This window comes from Stegostoma tigrinum, chromosome 30 (genome assembly GCF_030684315.1).
Source record: "Stegostoma tigrinum isolate sSteTig4 chromosome 30, sSteTig4.hap1, whole genome shotgun sequence".
NCBI lineage: Eukaryota > Metazoa > Chordata > Chondrichthyes > Orectolobiformes > Stegostomatidae > Stegostoma > Stegostoma tigrinum.
In genome coordinates, this window is record NC_081383.1 from 44742187 (window position 1) to 44769981 (window position 27795).

Below are 27795 nucleotides of genomic sequence, written 5' to 3' on the forward strand. Positions count from 1 at the left end.
GACCCACTGTCACTTGTATCCTTACATACAGATGAGGAAGGACACCACTTTGATTGGAACAACACATCCATCCTAGGACAAGCCAAACAGAGACATGCACGAGAATTCCTAGAAGCATGGCATTCCAACCGGAACTCAATCAACAAACACATTGATTTGGAGCCAATCTACCATCCCCTGAGAAAAAGAACAGGAGATGACATCACCAACCCAAGGAAACCTAACCAGATAAATAGAAAGTTGGACATAACACCAGCCCTTCATCGGAGGCTCACTGATGATGTTACCTAGAATGGTGACGAAACGTCTGAAAACTAACCTGCCAGCTCAGCGAGCAAACTCACATCCAGAACCCTTTCAAATCTTTCCCTTCTCACCTCAACCTATGCCTCTTAGTTTCGGACTCCCCACTCCAGAGAAAAGACCTTATCTATTTACACTATCCATGCCCCTCATGATTTTATAAACCTCTAAGATCACCCCTCAGCATCCAACGCTCCAGGGAAAATAGCCCCAGACGACTCGACTTCTCCTTATAGCTCAAACCCTCCAACCCTGGCAACATCCTTTTAAATCTTTTCTGACCCTTTCAAGATTTACAACATCCTTCCTATAGCAGGGAGACCTGAATTGCACACAGTTTTCCAATAGTGGCCTAACCAATGTCCTCTACACCCGCAAGATGACCTCCCAACTCCTATACCCAATGCACTGACCAATAAAGGCAAGGATACCAAATGCCTTCCTCAGTATCCTACCTACCCGTGACTCCACTTTCAAGGAGTTATGAACATGCACGCCAACATCTTTGTTCAGAAACATTCCCCAGGACCTTACCATTAAGTGTATATAAGACCAGTCCTGATTTGCCTTTCCAAAATACAGCACCTCACATTTATCTAAATTAAACTCCATCTGCCACTCCTCGGCCCAATGACCCATGTGAGCAAGATCCTGCTGTACTCTGAGGTAACCTTCTTCGCTGTCTACTACACTTCCAATTTTGGTGTCATTTGCTTACTTACTTCTGATATTTTCTACATCTGCATCCAAATCATTTATATAAATGATGAAAAACAGCAGACCCAGCACCAATCCTTGTGGCACACCGCTGGTCACAGGCCTCCAGTCTGAAAAGCAATCCTCCGTCATCACCCTCTGTCTTTTTACTTTTGAGTGTCAGTTCTATATCCAAATAGCTAGTTCTTCCTCTATTCTGTGTGATCTATCCTTACTAACCAGTCTACCACGAGCAACCTTGTTGAATACCTCACCAAAGTCCATACAGATCACATCTCCTGCTCTGCCTTCATCAATCCTCTTCGTTACTTCTTCAAAAAACTCAATCAAGTTAGTGAGACAAGATCTCCCATGCACAAAGCCATGTTGACCATCCCTAACAAGTCTTTGCCTTTCCAAATACATGTAAATCCTACTTCTCAGGATTCCCTCCAACAACTCATCCACCACCAATGTCAGGTTCACCAATCTATAGTTCCCCGGCTTTCCTCACTACCTTTCTTAAACAGTGGCACCATGTTAGCCAAACTCCAGTCTTCCAGCACCCCACCTGTGGCTATCAATGATACAAGCCAGAATAGTGTATCATGCAGACACAACACAGTGTGGAGCTGGAGAAACACAGCAGGTCAGGTAGCGCCAGAGGTGTCGGGAAGTCGACGATTCAGGTTAGGACCCTTCTTCAGAAATGATCATGCATCTGTTTTGTCATTTGTCAAATGTTGCTAATTAGTTGCTACATGTGCTTATGTCGCAATACCTCATTTCAAAAGGGTATATATTATCCACTATCATATTGTCTGTGAAGACAAGTTAATTAGCCAGGGACCAACTGGTGTTCAAGTCTTCCGGGGACAACATTCAGAGCTATCGTGGAGAGTTGTCACAAGTAACAGAATACGAATCCAGAGTAGTCCTTGTACCAAGCAACTGTATAAACACAAACACCTGTAATCTTTCCAAAACCAAAGTGTGATTACTTCTAACATAAGGAAGCCAGAAAATAATGACGAGACATAATAGCATCCAACTGGTTGTCAGCCACTTTAAGGCATCTTGAGAATATGGTAAAACACTATACAATTATAAAAACCAAAAGAACTGCAGATGCTGTAAACCAGGGAGAAAAACAAAGTTGCTGGAAAAGCTCAGCAGGTCTGGCCGCATTTTTGAAGGAAAAAGCAGAGTTACCGTTTCAGGTCCAGTGACCCCTCCTCAGAACTGTTACTATACAATTATAGTTCTTCCAGCCCACACTTTCCCAATAAGATGATAAGGACACATCCTCACCTTGCCATATTTACTGAAGAGGTTCTTCAAGTCAGTTGCTCTTGTCGTGGAGGACAGGCCACTCACCCAAAGATTCTTTGGAATGTCCATTGCTCTTCCTAAATTGCAGAATAATTCTCATTAACAATTACTTAGCAAGGAAATATAATTAAAAAACATTTAAGGGTACAAAACCGGCATTTTTTCCTCATACGTAAAGATATTTGTGCGGAAATTGTAATACTTTATTCTTGAGATGCTTGCTCCCTCCAACTACATTTCCTTCTGAACCAAAGAAATCTAAGATTGACAATACAGGGAAGGAATCTTCTACAATGTTAAACATCCACTCAGACAGACAAAAACCTAGGACTGAATGCTGTGCTTTATTTGCCCAGAAAACAGCATCAGAATTCTGTCCAGAGCTTCAAATCAATCAACATCATGAAGCTCAGTTGTGTCAGGAAAATGGGAGCATGGCCCTGACCTAATAATCATCCACCCATGAAATTACAGAATAATAGAATATTACCATGCAACAGGTAACCATTCGCCCCCTCATGGCTGGTCCAGCTCCCCACAGATCTACCCAGCTAGTCCCATTCTCCACTCCCATCTCTGCAGCCCTCAATTTATCACTTTCAAATATATATCCCAACTCTCCTTTGAAATCCACCTCCACCACTCTCCAAAATGCTGTTTAAAAAACAAAACTACTGCAGTGATACAGATTGAAGTACTAGCGTTAAGGATAAAGTTGGAATTGGATTTAAATTCAGAGAAAATGCAAGGTCACGACCTCAGTCTTCCTATAAATAAAGGAGATGGCGTCCTTGCGCGAATGCCAAATTTGGGCAGGTACATGAATAGGAAAGGTTTAGAGTTTTGGGAAAAATGCAGGCAAATCAAATTAGTTTAGTTTGGGAAACTTGGTCAGCATGGGCGAGTTGGACCAAAGGGTGTGTTTCCATTCTGTATGACTCTATGATTCTATAAATTAATCTCCATTGACAGAGGCAAGTTTTGATCAGAGATAGTCAGCAAGGCTTTGTCAGAGGGAGGTCATGCCTAACAAATATGAATGTGGTCTGACAGTTGACGTAGTTTACATGGATTTACGCATGGCCCTTGATGAGGTCCCACATATGAAACTGGTGAAGAAGTTAAAAGTTCAAGGGATTCAGGCGAACCTAGCAAGCCGTAACCAAAATTGACTTTATGACAGGAAACAGAAGGTGATGGTAGAAGGCTGTTGACTACTGGAGCTCTCTGACGCGGCATATTACAGGGCTCAGTGCTGGGTCTCTTATTGTGATATTCATAAATGATGTAGACGAGAAAGTGAGAGGGATGATAAGTAGGCTTGTGGATGACACAAAGCTTGGCTGGGTGACTATCAGTGAGGAACAAGGTCTTAGGATACAGGAGAAAATAAAAGATTCAGATGGGCAGATCAATGGCGGGTGGAATTTAATCCTGATAAACAGGAGGTGATGTGCTTTGGAAGATGGAGCAAGATGAGAGAGTACTCAATAAATGTCAAGATACTAGGGAGCTCAGGAACAGAGTGATCTTGGGATGCTTGTCCACACATCCCTAAAGGTGACAGGATACGTTACCTTCATGAGTTGCGGCACAGGTTATGTGGGCAGTACAGACATTTGGTTAGGCTTCTGCTGGAGCAATGTTTGGTCATCACATTATATGAAAGATATTATAGTACTGAAAGGGGCACAAAGGAGATTCACCAGGATGTTGCCTGAGGTACAGCATTTCAGCTACAGAGGGAGGCTGGATAAGCTCTGTTATTTTTTGGAGCACAAAAGTTTGAGGGGGGGTACCTGGTAGAGGAGCATAAGAATATGAGGGGTATGAACAGGTGTGAACAGGAAACAGCTGATCCCCTCAGTTAAAGGATCAGTAAGAAAGGGACATAATTTTAAAGGAATAGGCAATTTAGAAGGGATTTGAGGAAAGCCCTTTCCACCCAGGTGGTGGTGGTTGGGGGGCGGGGGGGGTCGAGAACAAACTGCTTGGGAGGGCAATTGAAGATGGAAAGCTCACACTGTTTAAAAAGTAACTGGATGAATGCTTGAAGTGTCATAGAGTTCAAGGTTCTTAGCCTAATACAGAGAAATACAGGGACGAGTGTTGGTAGTGGTAGCTATATTTGGTTGTGTAGATCGATATGCTTAAAAAGCCTTTGCTGTACCGTACCATTCTAGGGTTCTATGGAGATCAAAAGCTAACTTTGCCAAAGACTCCAACATCTCAAGAAAGAGTAAGCTGGAAACAGTGAGACTTGAGTGCCAACTGAGAGAAAATTAACATGTGATGAACAGGTACAGATTAGATTATGTCCTTTACGTCAAAAGGAGATGAATATAAGTGGATAGAACACACTGTCACAAATATAAGAAGTCAGACCATAGATGGAGTTAGAGGGCAGGAAGACATTTGGAGAAGTAGGTTTTAATATATTACTTCCAAGAAAGTGTATAACTTATGTACCTAGCCAGACATCCTTGGAATCAGACAAACTCAACTTGAAATGTTAACTCTTTCTCTCTCCCCAAATGCAGCTAGAGCTAGTGAGGTTCTCAAGTACTTTGTTTATGTCCTTGATTTCAACAGCCGCAGATCTTTATTTTATTTATATACCTGTAGAATTAATTGATATGCATTTATACTGTTAAGTTACGGGAGAGGTGATGGCCTAGTGGTATTATCGCTGGGCTGTTAATCCAGAGATCCAGGTTTGAATCCTGCCATGGCAAATGATGGAATTTGAATTCAAAGCAAACAAAATCTCTAAGTCTTATGGTGACCATGAATCCATCATCGATTGTCAGAAAAACCCATCAGGTTCATTAACATCCTTTACAGAAGGAAACTGCCATCCTCGCCTGGTCTGGCCTACATGTGACTCCAGACACACAGCAATGTGTTTGACTCTTAACTGCCCTCTGGGCAATTAGGGATGGGCAACAAATGCTGCCTGGCCAGCAATGCCCTCAACCCATGAATGAATTTAAAAAAACATACAGAAAACAAATAACATTGGAACACCAGTACTTCAGTTTGATTTCTGTTCAGAAAAATCAGGTTTCAACTTCATGCTAGCAGAAAAACAGTTTCACCATAGCAAAAGTGCAAGTTTGTTTGATAAGTCTCCAAGCTGTGAGAGGTTGCATACAGGTTTTCAAGCTGTCAGAACTGGAAAGGGATCAAGGACACCAGAATTGGAAAGAAAGATGTTTCAGCAGTTCAAGAAGAAAAACTGGAAAGTTCAGTCAGCAAATAAAACACTATTTCTCCAGATTAAGTACTGATGAGAAACTGGTTGAATATTTGTTGTTGTAGTCAAGACCTTTTTAAGCTGACTCTTTTGAGAGTATTTTTTGTCTGTTAAGCATACATTCTTGGGTTTAAAAAATCCTGACAGTCTTGTGTGGCTACGTTCAGTGTCTAATCAGCAAGGTGACGAACTGCAAAATTAAGATTTATGATCAAGTTACATTCTGTTCTGGTATCTGAGTTGTCTCATAATACCACCTGCTAGAATCATAAAACCCTTAGATTGTATTTATGGTCTATGACATACCTTTCTCTTGATTTGCCACATTCTTAGAATCGTTTGCATCCTCAGAGCTAAAGACACAAATGTGGATTTTGTTAGTTATTTAAAAACTAATAAATAGTTGCAAAAAAAGTCATGAAACAGCAGCATTTCTATTCAATCTATGGAGATACCTTCCAATACCTACCCAGTATTCTAGCTACCAACAGCTCTTCATCAATGTGAATGAAACGCTTACTAACATGCGGTTTTCAGAAGCAAACATCAACGATGCTTCAGACCCAGCTATAAACTATAAAGAACCACCTCAATTTTATTTTGTTACCATCACTGAAGAGTGTACACAGAGCAAAATCCCCATTTGTAAGCATCTTTGCAGGTTGGAGGAGAGTGCAAAGAATAAACAAAAGCAGCCTCTAATGGTACAGGAATAAGATATAATAGCTTTTAAATGAAAATAAATCAGGTTTAAAATTACCACCACTGCGCAGGACAGTTCATGAGGCAAGTTTACTGGAATCATCTTAGCATGAATGAAAATCTTGTCTAAAACTAAGAAACAACAAACCTCTTCTGATCACTGCCCTCTACAATCGAAGGTTCTTTCTTAGCTGCTTTGTCAGAACCTTCATCTTCTGGTTTCATTGCACTGTCTTTGCATTCCATGGGTCCAGGCTGTGGTTCTTTCACAGGATGCTCAGCCTCTGACTGTCCAGTCTCACACACCTGCTGGCAACTTTCCATCTTGCTCATACTTTCAGTTTTATCCATCTTCTCAGTGTCCAACATTTCCTTGGCTGGCTGTTTATAGTCCTCCTTCTTGGGTCCTTCCACATGCATCATACTATCTACGTCCAACGCATTGTCCTCCACTTGCCCCTTCGTTAGGGTTGTATTTTCCTCTTCTTTCTGATAGGCATCCATATCAATCATATATTGCATCAATAGCTGTGGATCTTCAGGGGGCTTCTCCTCTGTGGGAACTGAACTATAAGCTTCCCCCGAATTCTCAGCTACATTCTCCTTTTCTATGGGATTAATGGAATAGAACAGCACAAGTTTTAATTACAACATATATAGCATGAATACACGTGGAGCTACTACGTTCCCCTACCCTCGAATCCATTCGGAGATTGGAAAACTGAGGGAATATCAAAGATCATGAAACAGATATTCCTTTCTACTCATTCATCCATAAGGCCACAAAGTAACATGATATTTGCTCCAGATGTCAACAGGAGTGCTTCAAATGGCTCAAAAACATTCAATCCCTATTGGCTAAAACGGAATGTCTGGAATGAGGTTCCAGAGATTCAACATTTTAACTCCTCATAAACCTTACTTCTATGCTAACAAGTTCATTATGAAACAAATGATTCTCCAATATATATCGTGTAACATGCATGACAGCATTTTACAATTGCGGTTTACCTGTCCCAACTCTTCAGTTCTTCAACAGACCATTTGCGTTAGTACTACATGCACACGAAATGCAAAGATTTGATTTCAAACCACATCATTTCCTTATCGTCTTATGCAACAACACCCCTCCAATAAGTTAGCTAACAAATTAGTTCACTGTTTTATAAGATTTCTCAAAACATCATTACCCATTCAGTATGGTTTTTGCAGTTCTGCATACTTACACACCATCAAATCTGTAACTTAAAGCACAACTGGTCAAGTGTTTGAAATTGCTCTGGTACTCAAGACTACAGTCCGGATAAACCATGGCTGAAGCATGATCACTACCAATAGTTTCCTCCCCTTGCAATTAGCCCACAGGCCAAGTTGAACCACTGGCATGAACTTCTCTTGTCCCTCAGAACCAAGGTACCAATTTTGTTTTTCCCACTCCAACTGGTCACAAAATTTCTTAACCAGACATTTTCTATTTGGACTTTTGCTTCTAATTTTGATCACATCTTCAGGAAAGCACAGAATGGAAGTTCTGGTGCTGGAAGTAGCCAAAACCTGTTACAGATTTGGCTCTGTGGGGTAGCATTCTTTTCTATGAATCAGGAGATTCTGAATTCAAGTCCAATTCCAGAGACTTAATCACATAATTCTGTCTGAAGCTCCTGTGTCATCTCAAGTGTGTGTTGGATTGCTGGAGGTGACATTAAACAATAGCTCCATTTGCCATCTGAGAGGGAATTAAGCATCACATGTCACTACTTGTTAAATCCTAAACAACATCATCAAATAAATCTGTCGAGTACTGGGCACCTGACAATTATTGGTTAATGTTTTCTTATCCTACAGATTCAGAGCAGTGAGAACTTAGTTACAGTTAATCTTTTCATTACCTTAGTGATGGAATGGGAAGTCTAACAAAATAAGTCAAACAATTCTCGCCTAATGCATTAAGTGTTAAATTTAGGAGAGGCCAGTCGAGTGGAATATGTAGCTTGCCATACGTGTGGAGTGCTGGATGCTGCCAGTATCCCAGATGACCACATGTGCAGGGAGTGGTCCCAGCTACAGAAGTCGGAGCTCCAGGTCTTGGAGTTTGAGCAACGATTGGAAACATTGAGGCACTTTGTGAGGCTGAAAGTTACACGGACAGCACGTAACTGAAGTAGTCACACTACAGCTCAAGAGTCCAGAAGAGAAAAGGGAATGGGTGAACATCAGACAGTCCAGAAAGATCAAGCAGGTAGTGCAGGAGTCCCCAGGGGACCCACTCACTAGCTGGTATTTAATTTTGGAAGCTGAGAATGCTGGTACCTTGAAGCAATCAGAGCCAAGATTCAGCACATAAATATCTGTGTGGGTGTAGTGGTAGTGGGTTTTTTTGGGGGCATGCGCGGTTGTAGGGTAGAAAGAAGAAAGAAAGAGCAATAGTGATAGGAGATTCTATAGTCAAGGAAGCAGACAAATGTTTCTGCGGCTGAAGACATCGCTCCAGGAGTGCGCGCGCCTCCCTCATGCCAGGATTAGGGAGGTCACTGAACGGCCACAGTGCATCCTGAAAGGGGAGGGTGAAATACAACAGTATAACCTGTTGGGGCCAAAGATACGGGCAAAGCGAGGAATGAGGTCTTGCATCAACAATTCAGGGAACTAAGCAATAGATTAAAAAACATGACCTCAGTGGTCTCCTCAGTGCCACGTGCTAGCAAGTACAGGAACAGGAAGATTTGGCAGATGAATGCATAGCTCAACTGCTGGTGCAAGAGGGAGAGATTTGGATCACTGGGACAGTTTTTGGGGAAGGTAGGACATGTACAAACAGGACGGTCTGCATCTAAATCACACTGGGGCCAACATCATGCAGGTAGGTTAGTTAGTGCTAGCGAGTTTTGAGAAGTGCTGTTAGTGCTGTTGAGAGGAGTTTACTAGTCTGGCAGGGGGAGAGTACACAGGATATCGATAAAACAGACATCAGCTACAGCAAAGAAAGCGAGTCACAGCAATTCAGTTATGTTAAATCAAGAGAGTAAGGCAAGGCTGTATGGTCTTTAATGCTAGGAGTGTAATAGATAAGACTGATGAGCTAATGGTGTGGACTGACACTTGGAAGCATGATATTGTTGCAATTAGAGAAACATGGTTGTGGAAGGGCAGGACTATCAAGTCAACACTCTGGGCTGTAGGAACTGTAGGACAGAGACAAGTATAAAAAGGGTGGCGGTGTAGCTCTATTAATTAAGGATTGAAGAGGGAGAGATGATAACAGAATCCCTCCAGTGTGGAAGCAGGCTATTCGGTCCATCAAATCACCACTAACCCTCTGAAGACCATCCCATGCAGATGCACGCCCCTACCCTGTCCCTGTAACCCTGCACTTCCCATGGCTAATCACACACCCAGCATACCTTTGGACTGTGGGAGGAAACCAGAACACCCACAGGAAATCCATGTGGACCCGGGGAGAATGTAAAATCTTCACAGTCACCCGAGGGTGGAATCGAATTGGCATCCCTGAAACTGTGAGGCAGCAGTGCCAACCACTGAGCAACCGTGCCACGCCTGGAAGGGTGCTTAAATTAAGCTTTGTGGGTTGAATGTAGGAATGTTAAGGGAGCAGCTACTTTACTGGAAGTGCTTTCTAGGCCCCCAGTGAGCAGGGAAGTAGAGGGAGACAGTCCACAGAGGTGTGTTAGAGTAATATATGGGTAATTGTACCAGGGAATTTCAACTTACCAAACATAAGTTGGGATAGTCACCGTGTCAAGGGTTTAGAGGGGGTGGATTTCTTGAAATGTGTCCAGGCAAGTTTTCTTGTATCAATAAATAGAAGGCCCAACAAGCGATGCCGCAGAGCTGGATGTGGTGCCATGGAAAGAAGTCAGGCAAATGTTCGATGCGGCTGTGGAGGAATGTTTTAACAATAGTGACTCCAAAATAGTACAGTTCAAATTTGCTCTGGACAAGGAAAAAGACAGCCTGCAAAAGATGGCTTTGGATTGGGAAAAGGTAGATCTTAGTAAAATACAGCAGAATCTGACCACAGTAGACAGCTCCATGAAGGTAAATCTACAGCAGAGCATTGAGGGACATTAATAAGAGCTGGGGAGAGGTCCAACATGCACCCTTTTTAGGGAAATGTAGGAGTAATAAGTTCAGAGAACCCTGGAGGCCTAGCACAATTCAGGCTCGGATGAGGAAGAAGAGAAAGGCTTTTAGCAAGTCCAAAAGAAGCAACACAACTTCAGCCCTAGAGGAATATTGGAAGTGCCGGAGGAAATTTTCGAAAGCAATTGGAAGAACGAAAAGGGGGCATAAATAGGATTAGGGAGAATCCAAAGATATTTTATACATACATTAAAGGGAAGCTGTTAACCAAGGCAAGAGTAGGGCCCATTAGAGACCAAGGGGGGGCCACCTATGCGTGAAGCAGTAGTATATTTGAATGAATACTTCTCTTTGGTCTTCACTCTGGAAATGGAAAACATAGGTACTGAAGTCAGGACAAGGGACTGTGAGGAACTTGCACAATTTGACAATGGAAAATGGGGAGGTCTTGGAAGCTCTGTTGGGTTTAAACAAATACCCTGACCTAGATGACGTGCACCCTCGGTTGCAGCAGAAGGCAAGGCAGAACATTGTAATTCCTCTCTAGCTACAGGGAGAGTACCAGAGGACTGGAGGACTGCTAATGTGGTTCCACTTTTTAAAAGGGGTGGTAGAGATGAACCAGGAAATTACAGACCAATGAATCTCACTATTGGAGAAAATTCTGAAGGACCAAATTAATACCCACTTGGAAAGGCATGGGTTCATTAGGGATAGTCAGCATGGCTTTGTCAGAGGGAGGTCATGCCTGACAAATTTGTTAGAATTCTTTGAAAATGTGATCAAGTGTGTGGATGAGAGAAGTTCAGTTGAAGTGGTTTATATGGATTTTAGCAAAGCTTTTGACAACGTCCCACATGGGAGACTGTTTGAGAAGAATAAAGCACATGGAATTGAGTGAAACCTGGCAAGATGGATCAGAAACTGGCTTAGTAACAGGACACAATCAGCAACAGTAGGAGGCTGTTCAAGTAACTGGAGGCTGGTGTCCACCGGTGTACCACAAGGATCAGTGCTGGGACCCTTTTTCTTAATATACATAAATGACATAGACAAAAGCAAATTTGCAGACATCATCAAGATTGGTAGAGTGGTTAACCGCAAAGATGCTGTAGGTTACAGGAAGATATAGATGGATTGGTCAGATGGGCAGACCAGTGGCAGATGGTATTTAATCCTGAAAAGTGTGAGGTGATGCACTTCGGAAGAAGAAACAAGATGAGAGAGTATTTAATGAATGACATGACACCGGGAGCATGGAGGAAGAGGGATCTTTGGGTAATTATTCACCAATCCCTGAAGTCAGCAGACTACATGAATAGGATCATTAAGAAGGTATCTGAGACAGTTAAAGGTATGTAGGATAATTACAAAGGCATATGCTTTCATCACTCATGGCATGTCATATCAGAGCAAGGAGGTAATGTTGGAGATGTACAGAACACTGGTCATGCAAAGTTGAAGTACTGTGTACAGTTCTGGTCACTTCCCGACAAGAAGGACATGACAGTGCTACAGGGGGTTTACCAGGATATTGCCTGGGATGGAGAAATTGAGCTGTAAGGAGGAACTAGATAAGCTTGAATTGTTTTCTTTTGACCAGAAAAGATTGAGGAGGGAAGGAACATGATTGAGGTACATAAAAATTTGAGGGGTATGGACAAGGTGGATAGAGAACAGCTGTCACCCTTGTTTGAGGGGTAAATCATGAGTGGGCATAGAGGCAGGAGGTTCAGAGTGGATTTGGAAAAGAACTTTTTCACTTAGCGGGTGATGGGAATCTGGAATTGTGATGATACTACGGCTTTAAGAGATGTATTTTGTCCTGCTTTTTTTTGTAAAGAAGGTGACGAGTAATCTGCTCCAAAGCTAATAAAGTAAACAGCTTGTTCGGCCTTGCGTTTTACTTTTAAAGTTAGAACAGCAGCAGCCGCCTGAATGTGTGGGGTTAAGTTCTCACAGAACCAAGAATTTGTTTTTACTTTTATTCTTCAGTAGCAATTGCTGAGATTCTGAAGCTGGATTGGAAGCTCTTATTCATAGAACATAGAACATTACAGCACAGTACAGTACAGGCCCTTCGGCCCTCGATGTTGTGCCGACCTGTCATACTGATCTCAAGCCCATCTAAACTACCCTATTCCATGTACGTCCATATGCTTGTCCAATGACGACTTAAATGTACCTAAAGTTGGCAAATCTACTACCGTTGCAGGCAAAGCGTTCCATTCCCTTACTACCCTCTGAGTAAAGAAACTACCTCTGACATCTGTCCTATATCTTTCACCCCTCAATTTAAAGCTATGCCCCCTTGTGCTCGCTGTCACCATCCTATGAAAAAGGCTCTCCCTATCCACCCTATCTAACCCTCTGATTATATTACATGTTTCAATTAAGTCACCCCTCAACCTTCTTCTCTCTAATGAAAACAGCCTCAAGTCCCTCAGCCTTTCCTCGTAAGACCTTCCCTCCATACCAGGCAACATCCGAGTAAATCTCCTCTGCACCCTTTCCAAAGCTTCCACATCCTTCTTATAATGCAGTGACCAGAACTGTACACAATACTCCAAGTGCGGCCGCACCAGAGTTTTGTACAGCTTCACCATAGCCTCTTGGTTCTGGAACTCGATCCCTCTATTAATAAAAGCTAAAACACTGTATGCCTTATTAACAGCCCTGTCAACCCTCTCTGTTACAGCTAAAAGCTTGGGTTCTTATCATGCTGTGAGAATTGCATGTGAGCAATCTATTTTACTGAATTTGCCTCCGCCAAGGATGTGTTTATGGGGAGCTACTACACAGAAACAGTTAACTAATAGTAGTTGTTAATATAGCTATTATTTTGTTAAGGATTTAGCGTGTGTTACAGTTAAGCCAATTCTAGTCTTTTACCTTTAATTTGTTTGTATTTTAAATTACAGTGTACAAATAAAGTGTGTTTTGTTTCAAGCCCGGTAGTTTGACCAATCTGATTAAATCCAGAACACAATGCTTTACACTTATCTTTAAACAAGTAGCAGTTAGGGGCTAGACTATCTTAATATTCTGTGAGGGGGTTGAGTCTGGTCCATAACAGGAATGCACTGCCTGGGAAGATAGCGGAGTCCAGAAACCCTACCAGCTTTAAAAAATATTAGAAAGTGCAATTGAGACATCATAACATTCAGGGATATGGGATAAATGCAGGAAATTGGGATTAGCGTATGTTTAGTAGTAGTTATCGGTACAGACTCGATAGGCCAAAAGATCTTTTCTGAGCTATATGAATCTACTTAGCCCATGGCCATTTGTGCCAATATTGGCTGCAACGGCTTCTACATGGCAACAGTCATTCCCTTTGAAAGTAGTTCACTAGCTCTGAAATGCTTTGAGACTTTGAGGTTTTGAAAAGTGCTACATAAGTACAAGATTTCTTCAACGCAACTGGCTTCTACTAACAATAGATAAGATTAACCTCCGCTCATCTTTAAGCACAGTACCCGCTGTAATTAATACTTTAAATTGAAGACTTTTCTAAAAATAAACTTAAATATTGATTAAAACAACATGCTTGACTCATACAGAAGTACAGTAAACAGCAACAGGACAGTGTTTCAGGCTCAAAACATCAACAAAATAAAACTACGACAGAGCTTCTCAAATTGTGAGTTGAGCGCCCCCGCAGGGTTGCCAGTTGAAATTTTAGAACCATAAACTCCAAGGAGGCAATGACTCAGTGCTGACAAACGCATGCCTGCTTTAAATACTGCAGTTTTGTTTTACAAACTGGTATGGATGGTGCAACTGGTTGATCCTGGAGGCCTGAATCCTGTCTTGACAAACCCAGTGAAGGGTAGATGCGCTTGATAGGTCCCCACCATTCTTCGCAATATACCCACTCTCACTTTCCAATGATCACTGATCCTCTCCCAAACCTTGGTTCCTGCTGTCATCAGTTTAGATCCTCTGTCCACCTCTCAACTGTCACAGGTCCCTTGCCACCCATCCAGCTGTTAAGTCTGGGGTTACAGCACTAAGATGGTGTCGCAATGGGAACACATTTAGAAAGCAAGGTTGTAAGGTGTTCTTAGTGGCTCCCCTTAAATGCCTTCTCTTTTCCCAAGCACTTCTACAAACAAGACCTTTATTTCTTTCTTGACTACTCTGGTTAGCTGATTGAAGTACAACTAGAAGTTCATTTATTACTCTATGCATACTTCTAAAGGTTGAGTCTCATATCGGTTTTTGAAATCAACCTATTCAGATACGTTATGACATACCTCTGGAACAGGTGGGACTTGAACTTGGGCCTCTTGTCTCAGAGGTAGGGATGCTAATTATATTCTCTACAAATCGGAATCAGCAACACAATTGAAACAGTTAAGTCAAAGCAGCTAGGTGGTAATTCAGATTCACTAAAAATGGGACAGCTTATTAAACCCAAGTCTTGCAAAATTACAAGGCATGTGCCACAAATGAATCAAAAATTTTACTTTCTTTCTAGGCAAGATTAAAGACCAGCAAATCTGTTCTGACAATCAATTCAACGTTATATATTCTCATTCTCTGCATATGACAACTTGGCTAAGCAGCTAGCATATTCTCATGCTGTTGAGTGATTGATAAAAACAGTTGAGACTCATTCTCTAGGAGTCAATTATTGATAATGGAGGTGGAATTTTTCAACCCAGTCATAAAAAGAAAATATGTATAGATATTTTACATATATCTACTTTTTTCGCATATGATACTTTTTGCAAAAGTCTGATTTGAACTTACTAGATGAATACTAAAAGTATCAAGGCACGTAACAGATAATGTACAAAGGCGTATAAGTTATAAGCTATGACCTTGTTGAATGGCGCAGCAGGCCTAAGGGACCAAATGGCCAAATCCTGTAATTTCTTATTTTTTCAAGTTGCAGTTTCAGACTCATGAACAACTCAACATACTATTTTTGAATTGATCAAACCAAACACGGACTTTTCCAAATGTAAACTGTCTGCCGTTGAAAGCTAAAAAGCATTTCTGTTAAAATTGCCTGAAAACTTCATAAAGGTCATTCTGCAATAAAAGTTTAGCAGCATAATTATACAAAAAGACAGATCACCTCAGTTTTCCATTCGTCCTGTAGCTGTGCTATTCTTCAAAAGACCAGTGCTACAAATGCTGTTACACTTGATACCGACTGTGTTGAAAGAATAAGAGGGGGGAGGGGTAGGAATAGGTGACATTATATAATTACTAAGAAAGTTAAAAAACAATCATTTCAGTACCTGATTCTTCTAGTACTGCTTTAGATTCCTACAAGAAAAAGAGAAAAATAAATATATTAGTAATTGCAGCACTTCATATTGTACCCATTTATTTAACAACACCATGATTGACTTCCCAGTTTAAGATCAGCCAATCTGGGTACAATCCTGAAAATTAACATGAACAGAACTGCCTGGTACATAGGGAAATTATGAACAAATATGAAGTGATATATTTCACATCTTAAGAAACACGCTTGCAGATGTGGCCTTATATTTTTCTGCTTTTTATATACACATATATGAAAGAGAAGCTTATTGGCTTTAAAGACTTGCCACAAAACAGGTGGATCCGTCTTGAGAGCAAGACCTTTTCAACATTTCCAAGCCAAACGGCTAAATTCAGCTTCCAAAATCCACTTTGAAAGTAATGAGCCATGATGCTATGTTCAGCAATACAATGTTAGACATGCAAAATGACGACAATGACTGCAAAGGAGATACATTGCAAATCTAATTGCAAACTGACTGTTGCAAAGATCATTGTAGGGCCTGTGCTTCACTACTGGGATCAGGTCTAAGTACAAGGGGGAGTTGAGACCACAAACAGATCAGCCATGATTTTACTGAATGGCAGAGTTGGCATAAGGGCCAAATGACCTACTCCAACTCTAAATTCACATGCTCATATCAAGTCAGAAATAGAATTTTATGGAACAACTCAGGAGATCTGGCAGCATCTATAAAAGCACCGAAAATGTGGAGTCTAGTGACGCTTCTTCAGAAATGGATAGTGTAGGGGCATGGGCTTAGATTAGCTCACAGGTCGGCGCAACATCGAGGGCCGAAGGGCCTGTTCTGCACTGTATTGTTCTATATTCTATGTAAATATTAATCATTTTCTCTTCACCAGATCTTCTGAGTTTAAGACAGCAAGAAACAGCTACTCAATAGGCTCATAGCTAATCCAAAATTACTTACGTCTACTTTTCTGTATTTTCACCGTAACCTACTTCCCCTAACTGATCAAGAATCTTTGTCAGCCTTAAATATACACAAGGACTCTGCCGCCGCAGCTCTCTGAGGCAAGGCATTTCAACCCTCAGAAAAGAAATTCTTCCTCATCTAAGTCTTAAATTGGCATCCCATATTCTGAGACGATGCCCTCAGATCTAAGACTCGTCCATAAGGGGTAGCATCCTCTCAGCTATTACCATATCAATCTCCTTGAGAGTGCAAAATGTGTAAATGAGATTATGCCTCATTATTCTAAATTCCAGCAAGTAAATTCCTAACCTGTTTAACCGTCGCTCATAAGAGAATCCCTCCATACCAGAAACCATGCTAACGAATCTTCTCTGAACTGCCTCCAATGACACAGTATATTTCCTTAAATAAGAGGACCAAAACTGCTCACATTACTCCAGATATGATCTCACCAGCACCTTGTACAGTTGCATTAAGACTTCCCTTCTCTTGAACTCCAACCCCTTCGAAGTAGGTCCTAATTTTCCATTAGCCTTCCTGGTTACCTGCTGTACCTGTTTGCTCGCTTTCCATGTTTTGGGTACAAGTGCACACAAGTACCTTTGTATTGCAGTTTTCCTCCATTTAAATAATACTGTTCTTTGGTTTCTCCTTCAAAAACAAAGAACTTCACATTTTCCCATATTATTCTCTTTGTAAAATGTTTGCTTCTCTCTTGCAACTTGCCCTTTCACCTATTTTTGCACTGCCTTCAAATTTGGATACAGTACATTTGCATCCTTCTTTCAAATCATTAATATATATTTAAAGTAACTGCAGTCCCAGCATTGATCCCTGTGGAACTCTATTGGTTACAGGTCACCAAACTGAACAAGAACCCCTTATCCCACTCACTGTCCACATCAATTAACTATCTCCAATAATGTGAGCTCTTAGAACTTAACCTTTAGTGAAGAACCTTGGGGATTGCCTTTTAGAAGTCCAAATATAACACATCTAATGGTTGCCCGTTATCTACTCAGCTGAGACTTCTTTGAAAAGCTAACAAAATAGTCAGGCACGATTTCTTTTTCATGAAGACATGCAGCTAGGGGTCTTATCAACCTTTAGCCTCATTAGATTGTCCAATACTAATTCTGTCGTGATGCTGTTGGTACTTCATTCCTCCCCCCATATTCTTAGGTATCAGTGAGATATTCTAAGCACATTCCACCATAAAGACTGATGCAAAATATCTGTTCAACTCTTCTGCCATTTCCTTGGTCCAAGTTACTATCTACCCAGATTTATTTTCTTAGGGGCCTACATTCACTTTGACTTCTCTCTTCTTTGGCTAAAGTAAGTTTTTTTAGCCAACTCTATCCTCTCTTTCTTGTAATTCCCTTTAAGTTAAACACAGTTGTTTCCAACCCAAGTTTCTCACAGTCAAACTGAATATTAAACTCTATTATATTACGGTATTATGGTCTTTTCTCCTTCAGAGACCTTTACACTGGGGTCATTTATTAAACCAGTCTCATCACCCACTACCAGACACAGGGTAGCTTGTTCCCGGATTGGCTCCATGACATTTCTCTGGAAAACTATCCCTAATGCACTCTATGAATTTGCAGCTGTAATTAGCCTTTCCAACTAGACTGACCCAATCAACAAGATTAAAGTCACCCATAATCATTGTTCTATTCTTTATATCTGCTCCTATTATTTGTTGGCTTATGTCTTTTCCGACAGAGTGGCGACTGTCTGAGGTCTATGCACTAGAAGCAGTAGTAATGGTACTCCAAGAAGACAGAATATTACTAATTCCCTGACTTTCAATGGGCAGGATGGTGGCACAGCAGTTAGCACTGTTACCCCACCTTGCCAGGGACCCAGGTTCAATTCCAGGCTTGGGTGACTGCCTGTATGGGGTTTGCATGTTTTCCCAGTGTCTGCGTGGGTTTCCACTGGATGCTCTGGTTTCCTCCCACAGTCCAAAGATGCGCATGTTGGGTGGATTGGCTATGATAAATGTGCGGTTACAGGGATGGGGGGGGTGGGGGTGGGATGCTCTTCACAGGGTCAGTTCAAACCCAATGGCTCGAAAGACCTCTTCCTGTACTGTAAGGATTCTATGATCACCATCAGCATTGACCAGAAACTAAAGTGGACTAACTACTGTTGAAAGAAGTGGTCAGAAGCTGGAAATTCTGAGATGAGTAACTGACCACATGATTCCCCAAAGTTTGTCACCATAGACAGAGCACAAATCAGGAGTGTCATGGATGAGAGTTGCCTGGATACCAGCTCCAACAACACTTAACACCATCCAGGAAAAACAGCTCACTCGACTGGTACCCCAGATCCCACCTTAAACATTTACTCCCTTCATAGAGGGTTATGTATCAGTGAGTACCATAACACACAAGGAATTACAGATTTCCCCTGCCCTCCAAGTTGAAAATTGGTTCCAGGATTTCACTTCCAAAATGTCAGTATGCTCACTAAAATTATTCCCTATGTACCCATTAATTAACTTACCTACAATGTGGTATCATCTTGATTTAATTGAATGGCTGAGTCTCAAGGAAATGAAAAATAAATGCCTATGTCTGAATGAGTACGACAATTTAAACCTGTCGATTAATTTCAAACAATCTTAGCATTAGCAACTATAGTTATGCCTACAGACTTTCCGAGAATCAAGCATAGCTCCTTGAGGTTAACATCAAATGTGTAAACCCACGGTGTGCCTTCCTAGTTGCAGTCACATGAATCCACATTTGGAATATCAAGAGCAATTTTGGGCCTGGTATTTAAGAAAGGATCATTAGAGGACATTAGAGGGCTGTCCAGAGGAGTTTGCAAAAGTGATCCCGGGAATGAAGAGCTCATCATATGAGGAGCAGTTGAGGACTCTGGGTCTGTACTCAATGGAGTTTAAAAAGACGAGGAGGATCTGATTGAAACCTACAGAATACTGAGAGGTGTGGATAAAGTGGACTGGAAGATGATGTTTCAACGGGTAGAACAGACAAGGATGCAAGGGCACAGCCTCAGTGTGAAGGGACGATCCTTCAGAAACGAAATGAGGAATCAGGTAGGTGGTTAATCTGTGAAACTCATTGCTGCAGAGGACTGTAGAGGCCAAGTTATTAAGTGTATTTAAAACAGAGGCTGCTAGGTTCTTGATTAGTAAGGGGATCAAAGAATGTGGGGAGAAGGCAGGAGAATGGGGCTGACAAGTATATAAGCCATGATCGAACGGCGGAGCAGATTCGATGGGGCGAATGACCTAATTCTGCTCCTACATGTTATTGCTTCCTAGTTCATCAATATTATAAGAATTTGTACTCCAGCACCCATTGACATAAAGGCAAAGGAGAACAAGTTATGCTTTAGTTGCATAAAATCTTGATCACAGCCTGTTCAGATAAATGCATTCAATTCTAGGGCATAGGAAACATTGGCCTTGGAGCCAGTAGAGTGGAGATTAGAGGACTGTTATGAAGGAGAGTTAGGCATCCCCCTGATAACTAAAACGAAATATCCTGAGAAACTACCCTCACCTCATAATCTGTTACAAGTGTGAAAAGTGGTATAACTGCCTCTCATTTTCCAATCTGTTATAAAGGAGTGGTTAAATAAAATCCTTTCACTCATTCTTTAATCAACGAGTATCAATTTATTTATCTAACTCTAACAATAAACAAATTAACAGAACTACCAACAAACCAAACAATTCCCAAATAAACAAAATTCTAATGAACTGCTGTTCTAAGAGATAGAAATCCCATTTACATGATCCAAATATATAAGAAAAATAAATTAAAACTTAGTCTCTCAAAATTACAGCCACAATAAGTCTTCTGGAATGCTCCATGCCATCTCTGCTGATCTTCAGTCAGGAACACCTTTCTCTATTGATTCTTTCTGTCAGGAATATTAGCTAAGAGTACTGTAATACCTTTATTTAGATGGTGCTTACTCTGGGAGCTTAGAGATTTCTGACAGCCAGTGAGTTTCTCTTCAGATGGCAGCTCGCTTTCATGCCGATTTCCAAATAACCTCTTCTTTTACATCCTTGGTGACCTATCAATTTCTTACAAAAGGATTGGTCCAGGGTTGTCAAAACCATCAGATTTAAATTTAATTGGGTTTTGGTATCTGGACCTAGTTTAAATTAATTGGCTAAATTCAAAAACCTGTTATCTTGGTAAAAATGCTGCTTTGCCTGCTAACAGTCGAGCCTTTTGATACAATGTTTCATCCCTGTATATCTGCTGCTAACTGTAGGCATTTTCTTAATCTCCAAGCCTAACAAAAACCCATCTTTCGAAGTGTCCACACACTCTTACCCCCTATCGTTTTACAAACATCACATACTCTATTCAACTTTGCAAGAGGGATGAAATGAAGAGGACAGATTTGAGAATAAGTAAAAGGAGGAGCAAAGCATTTGGTGTATGAAGCCTGCTCTGTCTTTTAGTGAGACAATAGCTTATCTGACTGGAGTTCTGACCATCTACTTGTCAGCTAGAACATTCAACTTGCTTGATGATCAAAAATCCTTCTAACTCAGGTTGTATAAGTTTGGCATACATTTTCTTCGAGTACAATAGAGAGAAGATCAAAATATATTCCACCTGGTAGATAAATTAATTTCTTTGATGGGGACATGGATATAATTTTAATTTGAGCTCATTCACCTCTCAAGTCTCAGCCTGACCTGCTCCAGTGGTCACACTATTTGTATGGCTGGTTCAGGTCGGTTTCTCGTCCATGGGGGATTCAATGATACCGATGTCAAATCAAGGGGAGGTGCTTAGATTCTGCCTTGTTCATAGAACCCCTACATTGTGGAAGCTGGCCATTTGGCTCATCAAGTGAACACCACGCCATTGAAGAGCATCTCAGCCATAACCCAACCTCCCATTCAATCCCTGCATTTTCCACGGCTAATTCTCCCAGCTTACATGTCCCTGGACACTATGGGCAATTTAACATGGCCAATTCACCTATCCCGTACATCTTTGGACAGTGGGAGGAATCGGCGCACGTGGAGGAAATCCACGCAGACATAGGGAAAATGTGCAAACTCCGCACAGACAATCGCCCGAGGGTGGAATCGAGCCCTGGTCCCTGACGCTGAGAGGCAGCATTGCTAACCACTGAGTCACTGCGCTGCCCAGGACGATCATTGTCATCACTAGAGATGATCATTGTTGGGCACTGTGGTGACAACATGAACATATGAATTTGGACCTGGAGTAGACTGTTTGATCCCTTAAGCCTGATCTGTCATTCAAAAAGATAATGACTGATCTCTTTGTGACTTCAACTCCATGTTGTACCTAAACTGATATTTTCTGATTCCTTTGTTAGTCAAGTATTTACTACTCTGCCTTAAAGATATTTAATAATTCCACCTCCACCACTCTCTAAAGAGTTGCACAAGCTCAACGCTCAGCAAATAATTCTGCTAATCTCCTTCTTGCTGTATTCCCAGCTCAGTTCTGGTCATCAGGATTTTGCATGTCGCACTAAGATCACCTCTCATTCTCCTAAACTCCAACAGTTACACATGCGACTTGGTCAACCTTTTCTTTTTGAATAGTATCCTTGCAAAAGGAATTTGTCAAGTAAAGCTTCTTTGAACTGCCCCTATTGCAAGGAAGTCCTCCCTGAGGAGACTAAAATGATACACAGTACTCAATTAATATGATCAGATAAACAACCCAAGACCAGAATGTTGCCCAGGTCTTGCTACACACAAATATCTCCACTTTTGACTTTATTTTGGAGTCAAGGTCATTGAAGAAGCAGTTGAAGTTTACAATCCTACACTAAGGATCTAAGGGCATTTGTGGTGCAATAGTAGCATCCCTGCCTCTGAGCAAGGAGAAACAGATTCAAGTCCCACTTGCTCCTGAGCTGTGTGATAGATCACTGAACAGGTTGATTTGAACATATCTGCCGAGGAACTAATGCAGTGATATGTTCGGATGGATGCATTAGACTTCCAATAACAACTACCTTTCTTTGCACTGGATACAACTTCCAGCCAGTTGTTAGGAAAGGGCATCAAGAAATAGGCAGGAGAAAACGGCTGAACAGAACTGAGCAGTGTGAACAGCTAGGGCAGAGCAAGCACAGGGGAAGAATGTTCCTTCATTCTTCAAACTAATTTTCAAGGTAAAGGTTTCAATCCACCAACTAATTATGACATAATTAACAACAAAGGAAACAATTCATTCAATCTTCAGCATCTTTAACCCAATCATTGCCCAAATAATTTCTTAAAACTGATCTCAAAAGGAATGATTTTACTTTGGCAACCTATTCTGGCTCCCCTTCTGTCAAAACTTCTGGTGTCCTTTCTAGATCCTCAACCAGAAAATGTTCACAACATTAGCTCAAACAACAACGGCTATTTTAAGATCTATTACAGCTCAAATCTCACACAGCTAAATCTCTGCTTTCACTCTCTGTTCCCCTAGTCAAAAGTCAGAATCAATGATTGGTCTCATACCTGAAGATTTTGAGATGGCGAGGAGTTTAAAAAGAAACAATAATCAGCCCTGAACTTGCCTGTCACTGGTTTTAATGGAGGTGAACAGCCAAGTCATTGGCAGGTGGCAGGAGACTAATGAAAATATTTTGAGGAAGCTGGATGCCTCTATTTTAAGTGAATACTTACTTTTATTACCATCAACCTAGGTTTCTGATCCTCAGATAAAAGAGGAAGCAAAGCCACTTGCCCTGTCTTCAAATATTTTCTCAATAACTTCATATCATTGCTCACAAGGCAGAATAACAGGAGTGCTTTCATGCATCCCCTCAACCTATCTAGTTCATCTTGTGTAATCGGCTACTCTCCCCAACTTTCCCAGATGTCCAACTGTCCCTCTAATCCAACAACTGAATTTTGACTTTTCTCAACCACAATATCCTAAGTGCCTCCAACCCACTGTTTTTCAGCCCAATAGCCAGCCAACCTGTTAAGCTCACTAGCTGTCGACTGGGTTAGGATCAAGATGAAAGTGTTCACAATAGGCCTCACTAAACTGGAATTCCCATTACCAAATCCTTCCGTTCCACACACTTTTCCGGTCTTGTATGTAATACAGGAATTCTGGTTTCTACTGGAAATTGACACATTGCAGCCTTTCATTGTCAGCTTACTTTCTGAATTGAAGTTGTGCCTGGCATTTGCTTGAAAGCCTTGTCCACATCATCACCTGCACCTGTATGGTCAGCATGTTTTGACTCAGGCATGTTCATTTCTTCAACATCCCGTATATGGTCAGAAAATGCCTCTATATCCTCCTGTAGTAAAGAGAAGATAATTAAGCCAAGAACTATGCACTGCTGAACAGGTATGGGAGCAACCGCATTGCATCCCCAAAATCTAGCAGCAATTAGTTGTATGATACTGGTTTCTATGAAATGCCTACACTTTGTTAATGCGCTGAGTCATGAGCATTAGATGGGAGAATTGAAATAAATAATGGAAATGCTGTTCCTTTCTGCTCTCAAGACTGGGGACTATCAAGCTCAAAGCAACACAGATGGTTCCTGAACATGCACTGTGCTCCTTCCTCATAACAAAACAGAGGGAGACATCCACTGATAAAACTGCACTCTTTTAATCCTAACCTGGCAGAGTAGTCATTGGTAGCCTGCACAGAGCCAATGGATCAGATTTGTATCTGCAGACAAATGTGTTAATGTACTGTCCAATGTACAACCCAGAATTTAATGAGTCCAAAATATCCACATCTTATCTGAATCATAGCGTCAGTAACCTGATGGTATCCGAAGAGAAGACACTCACAGCCTGAAATGTAAATGGCTCCATCCCTTTCAAAAATGTCACAAGATAGATGGCAATGTGATGGAATGCATAGGAATCATTAGCTCACAGTTTGGTCAATTAGATCGCATTTGGTTGTGAAAACAAAAACAGAATTTGCTGGATAAACTCAGCAGGTCTGATAGCATCCGTGGAGAGAAAGCAGAGTTAACATTTCAGGTCCCGTAATCTTTAGTTGCAGAAAGCCTGGTTCAATGTAAGACAATGGACAGGCAGCTGAATAAAACTGGAGGCAAGGGTACAAAATTTGATGCCACCAGCTCTATCAATCCCTGTTACCAATATCTCAGATTACCACTCCTGGATGATGTTGTAAAGACACTTCATATTTCAACAGTGCTTGGATAATGTGTTATGAAGAATTGTGGGGGAAAAAAGAGCTTATTTCACATTTTGAGGACATACCTGGACTGATTTATTTAAGAGATCATTGGAAGTTCCTTTTACCTTGGAAATATTTTTAGCAAGGCTTCCTAATAATGGATTAATTGGTGGTAACTGTTTGCTTTGCTACAGATATGCTAGGGCTATTTTGAATAGTGACCTACTTGGATAATTTCTTGTTTTACCTGCCTTAGTTGTAGGTAAGGCTGTTAAAAACAAGTCAACTTGAAGGAAAGCTCACCATAAACAAGTTGCCCAGCTGATCAATTCTAGTTCTGATATATAAAAAACCCGCAATCAGATCAGAATGAAAGATATCTGTTATTTTGACAGTGATTACAAGACCACGAAGCTTTTGTGGCTTGACTTGACATCACAGTAACATACTTCAGCACATCATAGTCATCTTTTGCTTCAAGGCCCTTTCTTTTCCCCCAGAAAGCCAACCTCTGCAGAGAAATCTTTTATTCTTTTCTCTTTTTCCTAAAGGATTTGCATGTGTGTTTTGGAGATATTTATAGGAATAAAATGCTAGTTCCATATTACCAACTGCAAACATTAAATATTGCATCTTTCTTGCACAAGCTTTGTAATGATGATACACTCAATATTGTTTTATTAAGAAACCTGAATGGTGGATGTTTTGTTTAAGTATGAAAAAAATCATGGAAAAAGCATGTTTATTTTGTGTTGCGACAATACAGTGGTGAGTCTAGAGTTAGTGTAATATTCCAGCCTCAGCTGCAACGAGGAGAAAATTTATTGAATTAAATTTTGGGAAACGCTGCCATTGTCTTTCATCTCCATGATAAACTCCTTTCCCAAGACACAGACTCCAATCTTCACACCAGTCAGTGAGAGTCTGAACTAGCCTGTTCACAACCTTGTCATACTTAAACATGGAGTGAGTTTTCAACTTCATATTAACACCAACAACAATAAGACAGAACTTCTTCCTTTGTCACATCACATGGTTCAGCACAACCAGTGATGAAACCTTCCATTCATACATTTGTTGCTTCTAGGTTCAACTATTATAATTCACTGCCTCAATTACAGGAACAGCAATGCATTGAAAGGTAGGATACCAATGGATTAAAACGAGAAGGGGGCTTCGGCACTATCCATGACAGATTTTTTCCCAAGCCCAAGTGACAAACCTAGAGCAGGAATGGAATACTCAACGGGTTTTATACGACTAAAACACATATCCCTAGTAGAATGCCCAACCTTTTCATTCAAGCATGAGATTTTGCATCACAACATTTATTGCACATTCCTCGTTTCCTTTGAGAAGGTGGTGTGAGATGCTACCTTGAACAACCACAGTCCATTTATTGAAGGTAGACCCACAATGCTGACAGAAGTACCAGGATTTTGAATCAGTGACACTGAGGGAACAGCGATACATTTCCAAATCAGAATGGTTTGGAAGGAAACTTGCAGGTACTGGTGCTCCCATGTGTCGACTATGATTAGATGGTCATGGTATTCTATGAGAGATTTTAATATGTGGCCCTAATGTCAAGGGCAGTCTTTCACACTTCGTTGATTTAAATACAAACACAGCAGACTTGTCAGTCATATTTGTATATGCAAATACTGCAGATGCTGGACCAGAAAACAAACAGGAACAGTAAACCATTCAGCCTTGCAAGTCTGATCCAGCATTCAACAGGCTCATGGCTGTTCCAACATGCTTCATATCTCCTTTCTTGCTTTTTCCCCTTAACCCTTAGTTCCCCTACTGGAGGTCTGAAATATAAACAAAATGCTTGACAGTGGTATAGACAAAAACATCCCAAGTTAACATTTCAATGAGTCAAATGATTCTTCTTGAGAACTTCAAAAATCTTTAATGTTCTTCCCATAGCTGCTCTGCCAGACCTGACTTTCTCAATAAATTCAGAATTGTTTTTTTCAAAATCTGGAATATGCCCATCACAACCCAGCATCATACTGTTAGTGAAGAGCAATAAAATCAGAACTGATGGCATACTGAAGGAAATTAACTTAAATGTGTTCAACAGTGGCATTAAACTAAGGGTTTCCAACAATCCAGCTGATGTCAAAGATAGCAAAGCAATTAGTGGTAAGCACCCCAGATGGTTCATGAAGCAGCGCAGCTATAAGGGCGAACATCTACAAAGTGCTTCGAACCAAGCAGTTAAAATTATGACATATAGATGGCTGAAACTGGCTAATTGAACAAGGTGGCATTATATGGCACAGGGGTTTCAGCATGCATGTTATGCTTACCTTCTAGGTGATTGGTAGCCTGAATGAATGAATGAGGAAATCTTACTTGATAATATTATTAGAAGACCTTGCACCAAGAAATCATGAATAAATGCTAACTCACTTCGGAAATCACAATCAGTGATATCTTAATGCCAAATTTCAACTGAGGTAGATATTAACCCACAGAATTAGTATAAGATTGCAAAAGAAGTTCGAGCTTTTCACTGTAACTACACATTAATAGATACTTGTTAAAATTTGATCATTTTGTGCAGTATGCAAGAACAGGGTCTGTTTCCATGCAGTATGACTCTGGCTATGTCAGTGTGAAGTCAGCAAGTCTCAATAACACTAACTGAAAGCTACTAAGCTCTAATAATGAGTTAATTGGGTCTGCTGGATGTAGGTTGTTCAGCTTATTGGTGACAGGCTTGAAACCTTAATGAAAGATTTTGGGAATTTGTATCATCTGGTTCTTAGGGTTCAACCAGGCTTGTGTTTATCAGTCTACAGAGACAATAAATTTGTCATCATCTCCCTCCTTCCAATTTTTTTTTAAAACCTTGATCGCCTTTACTATCAGGAATTAATCAAAAAGTGTAATTGATTTAACTGCGAAGGAAAGACAAATGGAATGATATATTTTCTGAAGGTAGTGAATCCGCGAAATTCTTCAGAGAGCTGTCGAGGCTGGATCATTAAGT

The 27795-nt window shown here is 40.9% G+C and overlaps 1 protein-coding gene across 2 annotated transcripts in view; it reads right to left on the reverse strand.

Moving 5' to 3' along the window:
- The window catches only part of LOC125465674 (scaffold attachment factor B1-like), a 104509-nt gene that overhangs the window by 42230 nt on the left and 34484 nt on the right, over positions 1 to 27795 (reverse strand). For both annotated transcript variants that reach the window (XM_059638433.1, XM_059638432.1), the window contains 5 exons: positions 23776 to 23919; positions 15646 to 15673; positions 6438 to 6897; positions 5894 to 5940; positions 2311 to 2408 (listed from right to left, as the gene is read on the reverse strand). In XM_059638433.1, coding sequence (XP_059494416.1) covers positions 2311 to 2408; positions 5894 to 5940; positions 6438 to 6897; positions 15646 to 15673; positions 23776 to 23919 — 777 coding nt within the window. The remainder of the gene's footprint in view (positions 1 to 2310; positions 2409 to 5893; positions 5941 to 6437; positions 6898 to 15645; positions 15674 to 23775; positions 23920 to 27795) is intronic.